The following is a 9,558-nucleotide window of genomic DNA, read 5'->3' on the forward strand; positions in this document are numbered from 1 at the left end:
CCCAGGTCAAATATATACATCTATTAAGTCCAAAATACAATAACACCTAATAAGTTAAAAACATAAAAACCAGTCAAGATAGTGTATAAATTGTGTGTAAAAGAGAAATATTTGACTGGTTTTTATGTTTTTAACTTATTAGGTGTTATTGTATTTTGGACTTAATAGATGTATATATTTGACCTGGGCAGAATAGCCTGTATAGAGTTTTTTAAAAGGGTTAAATGTCTCATAGTAAATTAAGATGTCCCTGAGGATGGCCGAATTGGCCGAAACGTTGGACATGTAAATGAAATAAATGTTTTGAGACTAAAATTTGGATAGTGTGTTGAATTATTTTTTAAAAAATTGCCAGTCTCAAGAAAGAAATTTAAAGATTATAAATAAATGATTGATAAATTTAAAATGGTTTCCAGGGAGAGATTGTGTAACAGATATAGATGAATGCCAAAGTAATCCTTGTATCAATGGTGGAGAATGTGTTGATCAAATTAACAGTTTTCGTTGTATTTGTCCAGTTGAATTTACTGGAGATCTATGTGAGGTAAGATATAGCCTCAGTTATCTTAATTGCTTATAATTTTATAACTTCAAATAGATTTTTTATATTTTTTCCTTTCATTTTTAGATTGACCATGACCATTGTACTCCTAATCCATGTGAAAACGGTGCACCATGTTTTAATACACCTGTTGATTATTATTGTCATTGTTCGCAAGACTGGCAAGGAAAAAACTGTTCATTGCCAAAAGTTCAATGTTCTCATCCTCCATGCTTTGGTAATAAAAATATCAATAATAATGAATGTATATTTTATATGAATAATGCATGTAATATATGCTACAACTTGCTGATATATAATATTGCAACTTATAATATAGATATTGTGTAAATATATCATTATAATATTTCATTGTAGATTATATAAGAATAACTTGTTTAAACAAGTTATAAACAAAGATATAAACAAGTCCTATGAAGTAAAGTTTATTTTATTTTGTAGTCATGGATAACTGTAGTGTTGCTGTACCATCAAATATAACTGGTACAACAATTCTAGTCCCATCTGGCATCTGTGGTGACCATGGCCATTGCTTCAGCCTTCCTGCTGGAGGATTCAAATGTTCTTGTGATCCAGGATATGCAGGAAAATTTTGTCATGAAAGTAGGTTTTTCATATTTATATACTTAATTGCTATCACACAATAACCATGATTTTTCATTCTTTACTTTGATCAAAGCACAACTACATTTTATCGTTATTTAATTTACTTATTTTATTAACCTAATAGAGATTATAAATACAATTTCCAATTGTTTCATTGTCATACTTTGGTATAAATACAAGTATATTGTATTATGATCAAATTTATTTTTTTTAACTTTTACAATACATAAAATACCATTCATTTTATTTTTAGATATAAATGACTGCAAACAAAACCCATGTCAAAATGGAGGAACCTGTGTGGATAAAATCAATTCATTTCAATGTATTTGCAGAGAAGGCTGGGAAGGTGAAATTTGTTCAATCAGTAAGTCTTTCTGGTTTTCACTTTGTTTTACAATAGTTTAATTTTTCATTTTATTTGCAACTATAATTTATGCAAATTACCAATAACATTTATCAAATAAATTATTAATTATTACTTACTGTGTTTTTATACAATTATGAAACTATAAATTTATATTTGTAGATATTGATGACTGTATAAATACCCCTTGCCACAATAATGGAACATGTAAAGACTTAGAAGCAGACTTCTTGTGTGAGTGTCAAAGCGGATGGAAAGGTAAAACTTGTTCTCTCCGCAATGGTCATTGCGACAGTACAACTTGCTTGAATGGAGGAACCTGTCAAGATTTAGGGGACACATTTCTTTGTTCATGTCCTCCTCATTGGGAAGGTTCTGTTTGTCACCTAGGTAAATAGAGTTTATTTAAAACTATAGAATTATTTTGTATTAAAGTTTACAATTATTATTTGTTAGTTATAGGTATAGGATCAAACACTAAATATATAAAATATAGGTTCATTGAATAGCAGAAAATTAATAATTGAAATTATTGGTTTTATATTATCTTAAATTACATAATCAGTGAAATAATAAAAAGGTTCACAGAAGCTGATCATATTTTTACAATTAGAACATCATAAGGCATTATCCAATTTCTATTATGTTTGTTGTTGAAAAAGTTTCAAATTCATTACATGCTGATTGTTTAATATATAATTATAAAAATTAATACTGGGTTACATTATTAAAATGGCTCCTAAGTGGATGACAAATTTTTGAAATAATTTTAATAAACTTGGGAATTTTAGCACATTTATACACATAAACATGAACTGAATAATAATGATCCTAATACATCAACTGATTCTAAGTTTCCAATTCATTATTGCATAAAATTACACTTTACTATAAGCAGTTTCATTGATACTTTTTGTGTTATTACAGCAAGAATAAATGCCTGCAAACCTAACCCGTGTGAAAATGGAGGAACATGTGTGAATACTGGAACAACATACAAATGTATTTGTCAAGAAGGGTATGAAGGTACTCACTGTGAACGAGATATAAATGATTGTTCATCTTCTCCTTGTTACAATGGAGGTAAATGTAGTGATGGTGTCAATTGGTTCCTCTGTGAATGTGCTCCTGGATTTGCTGGACCTGACTGTCGAATAAACATTAATGAATGTTCTTCAAACCCATGTGGTTTTGGTGCCACATGTGTTGATAATATTGCATCATTCACCTGTCTTTGTCCACCAGGTAGAACAGGAACTACATGTCAGCAAGGTACTTTTATTTGATAAAAATATTTAATTGATTCTTGTTAAACTCATTTTGAAGTAACTTAATCGCTAATAAGATTCTTTACCTTTATATTTGCAATCAATCAATAAAATACTGTCAATATTAATGAAATATAAAGCTCTAAATATGTATTCTAGAATTTAAAGCCAATTAGAAACAATATGAATACTCAAATTTATTTTTAACCAAGAACATGAAGATAATATATGAAGTGTTTTTTATTCACAATAAAAAAATAATTTTACAATGCAACATTTTTTTTTCGTTTGTTAATTACAATATAAAATAAATCAAAAGTTTAAACTTTGACAAACAGATCAAGTACCAAAGAGTTATTTGAATATGCATCTTCATAACTTTATAGGAGAAGTAATTGAAGAACTATTAATGCATTATTTTTTTTTTTTTTTAAATCTGATTGATAATTATTTCTTTTGGGGAAGTTATGAAATTATAGCTCATTTTTGATAAATTTATTCTACTAAGTAAAAAATGTACCAATCAATCATATTTTATTCAAACGGATGCTTTTCAAGTTTATTCTGAAAGTTGACAGTGGAGATAATACAGAATACCAGCAATTGCTACATAATAGTTACATTTTATCCCAGAAAAGATGAAAAATGCAAAAAAGGATACAAAGAGGAATTCTACAAAGGTGGTTTCCTCCTCAAAGTCTGCAGCTTCAAGAAGAAGCCCACTATCTCCAAGAAGGACTAAAAAAGAAGAACTAACATAAGAAGGAGAAAATCTAAAAATGATACCAGTTCTGTTGGGGATTCTTAAATACAACTCACTTCATATTTCATATTCATGTTTTATTTTATCATGTTTTTCTCCATAACTATTCTATAATACTCTCCTTGTATACAATACTCTACAAAAACTGTTCTCTTATACTGAAAATTGGCCATCAAAAAATTTTTTAACTTAAAACCACCAAAATACACTAGCAATGCATGAAACTTAGCTAAAAATAAATTCACAATGATATAAAAAATACACCTTCTGGTAATAACCAATATAATTGGTATTCCATATATCTTCCCCTTTCCATACATACACACTCACACACACACACACATATACATATAATTAAGTATTTATAAGTTAATGCCTAGTGTCGATGAAACAAAAATAAGACTTACCTAAGAAATGTTATTCAGATTTCAATTTATTTTTCTTCATAAAATACTTATGAATAAATAATAGAACTATATTCAATGCTATTTATTTCTTTTATTCTTAATTAAGGTGAAAAATACTCTGAATAATAAATATACCCTATGTTTTTTTTTTATCATAAATGAATTAACACAGTTCACTTTTTTTATTTTTTAGTAGAGGAAAGTGTCTTGACAAGTGGAGTATGTGAATGGAAAGGCCAATATCTGAGTAACAATTCACACTGGAAAGATGATTGCAACCAGTGCCATTGTCTCGACAATATTGTTACTTGTACTAAAGTTTGGTGTGGACTTCCTAACTGTCTGCAGCGATCTGTTACCTGTTCACACAGTGAGGTATGTGATATTAAACAGGCTTTTAGCTTTTAATCGAGTTTATTTAGACTGAAGTAAAGTGCTTGGTCACAAACAACATAGTTGGGATTTCATAGTCTATTAACTCTCAAAACAATAAATTACTAAAAATTCCAACCTTGTGAATCATGTTAATTCAAAACATATGTTTCATATTATATAGTTCTGGATGGACCATGCAATCTTATCATTATCAAGATTGTTACCAAAAATGTTTGGAGAACTTCATTAGCTGAAATATGAACTCTAATACTTGTGTCCATAAGATTTCTTTAAATTGTGATTTTTAAAAAGATAAAATTATTAATACATACTGACCTAACATTTTTTATAACTATATATATATATATATATATATTAAAATAATTAAAAATAGAAAAAACCAGATAGTTTAAACTCAACAAATTAAAAAAAAAATGATAATAAATTATGTTAAGAAAGTCAAAATATGATGTAATAAATAATTCTGAAAACACCTTGTATGTTCTTGCCAACTTCATACATAGATCAGATTTGTGTAAGTATTTCAAATCAATGTAGTTATTTTTAAGTTTTGATGTTTCTATCTGGTTTCAGTAACTATTGATTATATTGATATGAATATAAAATGAGTTGAGATGTAAAAATAAGTGAAATTAAGTCTGACTGAAGTAAGGGAAGGTTACCCTATAAGTGTATAATAAATGTTGCAAATAACTATAATGATAAAAACTATAAATATGAATAATAAACAAATAACTATAAATAGCGATGACAATAATGTAAAAAATAGGAGTATTTGTTCAATACTTGTCTTCTGTTCTTTGAAAATTTATTTTGAATCGCAAATCTGTGAGGTTAGAGTAATATGATTATTGTTTATCAGTATAAATTAAAATACAACTTATGGACATAGAATAAAAAGGTTTATTTATTACCTTTACAACTTTATGTTTAAAGTGTAAACAATAACAACACAAAATATGTATGTGTGATTGGATTTAATTAAAATGATTATTGTTTTACAAAACTAAAAAAAATGTATTCATTATGTCATTTTTTTGCCAAAGTGAATCAACTGAGAAGTAAGCAATCTTGATTGGTAAATATAATTAATTATACCTGAATTCTTGTAAATACTGTGAAGTTTTTAATAATGGATTTGTGTGATCGTGATCTACTCTAAATGTAAATTTTCCAGAATATTTTATGTATTTCTTTCTTAACAGAATCTTAATTAGTGTAAGATACTAATAATTTATAAATTTAAATTGAAAAAGAAATTTGTGATATTTTCTTACCTATGAGTTATTGCGTGTACATATTTAATGAATAAGTTTTTTATTTAAATAAGTAAATTGAGATTTATAATCTCTCAAAATGTAAATATTACATATTACATTGTGTTTTGCAAGTGTAGTGTGTGTATGTGTAAAATATGATAACAAATATTTTAAGAAGTGGATTATATAAATTTATTTGCACAGAATAGAATAATTTTATAGTAGTTGATAGATTGTATGTTTAAAGAGTTTTGGTTCTGCTAATTTATTATGCAGTTTTTATAATTTTTTTTATACATAAAATATAATTTTAATCATAGGTTAATTACTAGTTTTTAGTACCTTTAGTGGTAAAATAGTTTTCCTCTGTTTGAAATATTTTCAAGTTTCTTTTAAATTTCAGGGCATTATTTAATTTTGTTGATGATAAAAGATGTATCATAATTTTAAAATTTTATTATGACATTAAAGGGTAATTAATAATTTAATCAACTACAAATTTTCTGTATTATATTCGAGGTACTACATAATTTACATATTTATGAAATAATAATTCATGGCTAACATAGCTTGAACCATAATAAAAGCATAAAATCAAAATAAACTGTTTAATTAATACTTTGTTCATTTATTCTTCATTCTCCAAGTTACAGTCTTATGTTTTGGAAAATGATAATGTTCCATGTAGTAAAAATGTTTCTTTTATAATAATTAGTTATATATTTGTACCCATCCAGATGTTTTCATCCAATATCAAGTAATATAAACAGTCAGATTTATCCTGATAAAATATTCCTTTTTTTAAAGAGCAAGTTCATCTTAAGCTAATACAGAAAAATTCGGATATCGAAGTAATATCTATTCATTGCAGTAAGCTAAACAGTAATAATATTCTTATAATAATAGTAATTGTCAAATGTTCTCATTGAATAAATTGGTAGTCGTTTATAAATATAATATAAAACATTCTATACAGACATATAATGGAATAATATCAAATATTCTGTAAAAAGTAAAAGAAAATCACAAGATCTCAAGTAATAACTGAACGTAAATTTGCAGCAAAATCTGGTTAGTATAATTATTTTATAATCATAGTATTTAGTACTCTTTGATTTCATATTGCTGAGCATATAGATAAACTGCACAAAAGCACTAAAAAATAACATGAGAAAAAATATATATCTAGAAATTTAATAAGAGGTGTCATAAGATTTCATTAAATTCATTATTTATAATAGAGAAATTTGTAACCTGTACATACATATTATTGTAAATAATATATATTTAAAAATGTTTTGAAGATACATATGACCAATGTATCACCAAGACTTCATAGTAGTATTACTTTATATTAAATTTTAATTTGTACAAAATTAAATTTAATGAATGTACTTAAATAATTTTCATTTCTATATATTTTAAAAAGTCTAATGTTGGTATAACATATTTTTTATTTGAATAAAAAAATGTCCAAAAATCAAATTTTATTTTGTGTGAGCAACAATTATGTTCTATTATCACACTGTATGATAATTTAAATTTGTATTTGTGAGTTTAAAAAGTATTAATAATTTTGTTATTAATTTCATTGGTATTTTTAAAATTATATATTATTGTTACTGATATTATATAAGCTTCTATTTTTAAATAAACATGTTTTTCATTTTTATGTGTGCATTACCTTCTATAATAACAAAACCAAGTTCAAGATCACTGAGAATGACAAAGTTTATCACAGAAATCATAGTTACTTCCATAGAATCATAAGTTACAGATATCGAAATGCAATATTAAAAAAAAAATTATAGCGAATATTAGAATATTTAAATTTTATTTTTAAACCAATGAAATAAATTGCTAGGAAATTCCAACCTCAAGACAGTACTTCTTATACCTTATTTGGTATTAGTATTGCTTAGACCTTTAAGAAGTTCTAAATACCACCCAATGTGAATAAGGGTCTGTTTTGGGACGAAGATTTGGTCTAGCATGCTCTTTCCTATCCTTATTAAAAAAACATGCCTAAATCAAGTTTATACTAAAAAATTTATAACAGTTTTAAGACCTTGAATCATTCACTATTGCTTTTTTCCAAGAAGTGAAACACTAAATTATAATAATATTGACTAAAAAAAACAATATTTGTAATTTTATAAATATTTTTACACAGTAAGCCCAAATGATACACTTTAACAATTCCAAATAGTTTATAATATCAATAACAGAATCAAACCATCACTTTAATCAAAATTCAATGAACAGCTAATCAGGTTGTATAGCTTGGTAGTATCACTCAGCTTTCACCATCAATATTTACCAAATTGAAATCAAATGATAACAGTAATAAGAATAAAACCAATAAGGTAAAAAAATAAATCTTTAAACAATTTGCATAATTTTATTTCATTTCATAAGTACAAAAATTAATTTAACATTTAATAAAAATAAAGTCAATTTGGTGGAAAATATCACAAAATTATAACAGCACCTTATAAGTACCATCTTGTAGACTATATAATATATTTATCCATGTAGGCCCAGACTGTCGAGAATCTTCGACATGATCAATGAGTTTATGTATACATTTCTTATGTCGAGGATATCTAAAACAAAAATTAATTATACCAACAAGTAATCACAAAAAATTAATATTTATCTAAAAACCATCATAATTATCTAATATTTGCATTAATATTAACTAAATAAATTTAAAAAAACAAAACAAGAAATGATCAGGCCCAAAACTAAAAGATTAAAATTTTTATTCATCCCATAGATATTCAATAGAGTTTAGGTCTAGACAAATGGCAACCTAAACATCAGAATATTGCGATTTTCAGATATCAAGAAAGTGTTACTGATTGTTTTATCAATCAGGATAGTTCAGGTGGAGGTCAATTGGGACATGGGAAGCATTGCATTTCTTTGTGGTTTCTTTTAATGATCATAATAGTTCTTAATAATTTTTATTGAAGTTTTTGCTTAATATCTAGGAAGATTAAAATTTACTTTATGTAGTATCCAAAGAATTAACTTTGATAATCCAATGATGACTGCTTCTTTTCAATAGGGGTAACTGCATATTGGATTAGACCCCAATATCAAGTGCCTTAATCTGTCAGTTGAAGTGAATAAGGAATAGGACAATAAATAAAAATTATCAAACTGATTAGAAACTATACTTTACTTCTTTATAATAAGGACCAAATAGTAATCAGTTTATATGATTTAATAATAAGGAGTCTTTCAGGTATGAAAAATTTAAAATAATTAAAAAAAAATAGTTCTATCTTGAATTTGTATGATGTAATAAAAATTTCAACTACGTTAAAGTAATATAAATAAGATTCTTACTTTTTTACAAGGGAGCTGAAGTCCACTTCACACTTTGTCTTAGAGTCAATAATATTAGCAACTGCTTTCAACAATTCACTGTCGAATGGTGTGGCGAAAATCTCAATCTTAACTTTGGTTGAAAACTTCAGAATAACAGTTGATAGATTATTCAATATCTTAGGAAAAAAATCATATAATAATTAATTGTAAAAATTGTTCAAAGATCTTAATAAATATATTGAATAACATTTTTAAAATTTCAGGTTAGAATAAAATCTAATCAAGCATATTAACTAATTAATAGTAAGTGTAGTTACCTGACTTTCATATCTTCGCTTAGCACCTTGATTCAACTTTTCTGGGGTTATAAATGTTATCAATGGACCTTCAGTAGGTGAATGAGATTTTACTTCAGTCTTTATACAGCCTACATTATCTAAAGTCTGACTTTTAGCTTTATGTATATATTCAACAACATCGCTGATAGGAACTTTTTTTTCATAAAATCTAAAAAAAAAATAATAAAAAATACTGAGTGAAAAAAAAAGTAGATAGAAGAACCAGAATATTTAGTGAATATATATATATATA

The 9,558-nt window shown here is 25.8% G+C and overlaps 1 protein-coding gene and 1 non-coding gene across 2 annotated transcripts; one reads left to right on the forward strand and one right to left on the reverse strand.

Annotated features, from left to right (window-relative positions):
* Window positions 1-416: 416 nt before the first annotated feature.
* On the forward strand, window positions 417-4,352 carry LOC106692289 (protein jagged-1; the record flags this gene model as incomplete). The annotated part of the gene is given in 7 exon segments (XM_067051004.1): window positions 417-544; window positions 629-779; window positions 1,004-1,165; window positions 1,422-1,535; window positions 1,698-1,925; window positions 2,463-2,807; window positions 4,167-4,352. Coding segments are annotated over 7 exon segments (1,314 nt in total), but the record flags the coding sequence as incomplete, so codon positions are not given.
* A 3,672-nt stretch (window positions 4,353-8,024) lies between these two features.
* Window positions 8,025-9,471, reverse strand: LOC106692290 (uncharacterized). The gene is made up of 3 exons (XR_010844422.1): window positions 9,285-9,471; window positions 8,986-9,143; window positions 8,025-8,234 (listed from the first exon to the last, which is right to left on the reverse strand). It is a non-coding gene; the product is annotated as an uncharacterized protein (transcript).
* Between the last annotated feature and the right edge of the window lie 87 nt (window positions 9,472-9,558).

The sequence above is a fragment of the Halyomorpha halys genome, unplaced genomic scaffold (assembly GCF_000696795.3).
Source record: "Halyomorpha halys isolate HHAL.00 unplaced genomic scaffold, Hhal_1.1 Scaffold11379.1, whole genome shotgun sequence".
NCBI classification, from domain to species: domain Eukaryota; kingdom Metazoa; phylum Arthropoda; class Insecta; order Hemiptera; family Pentatomidae; genus Halyomorpha; species Halyomorpha halys.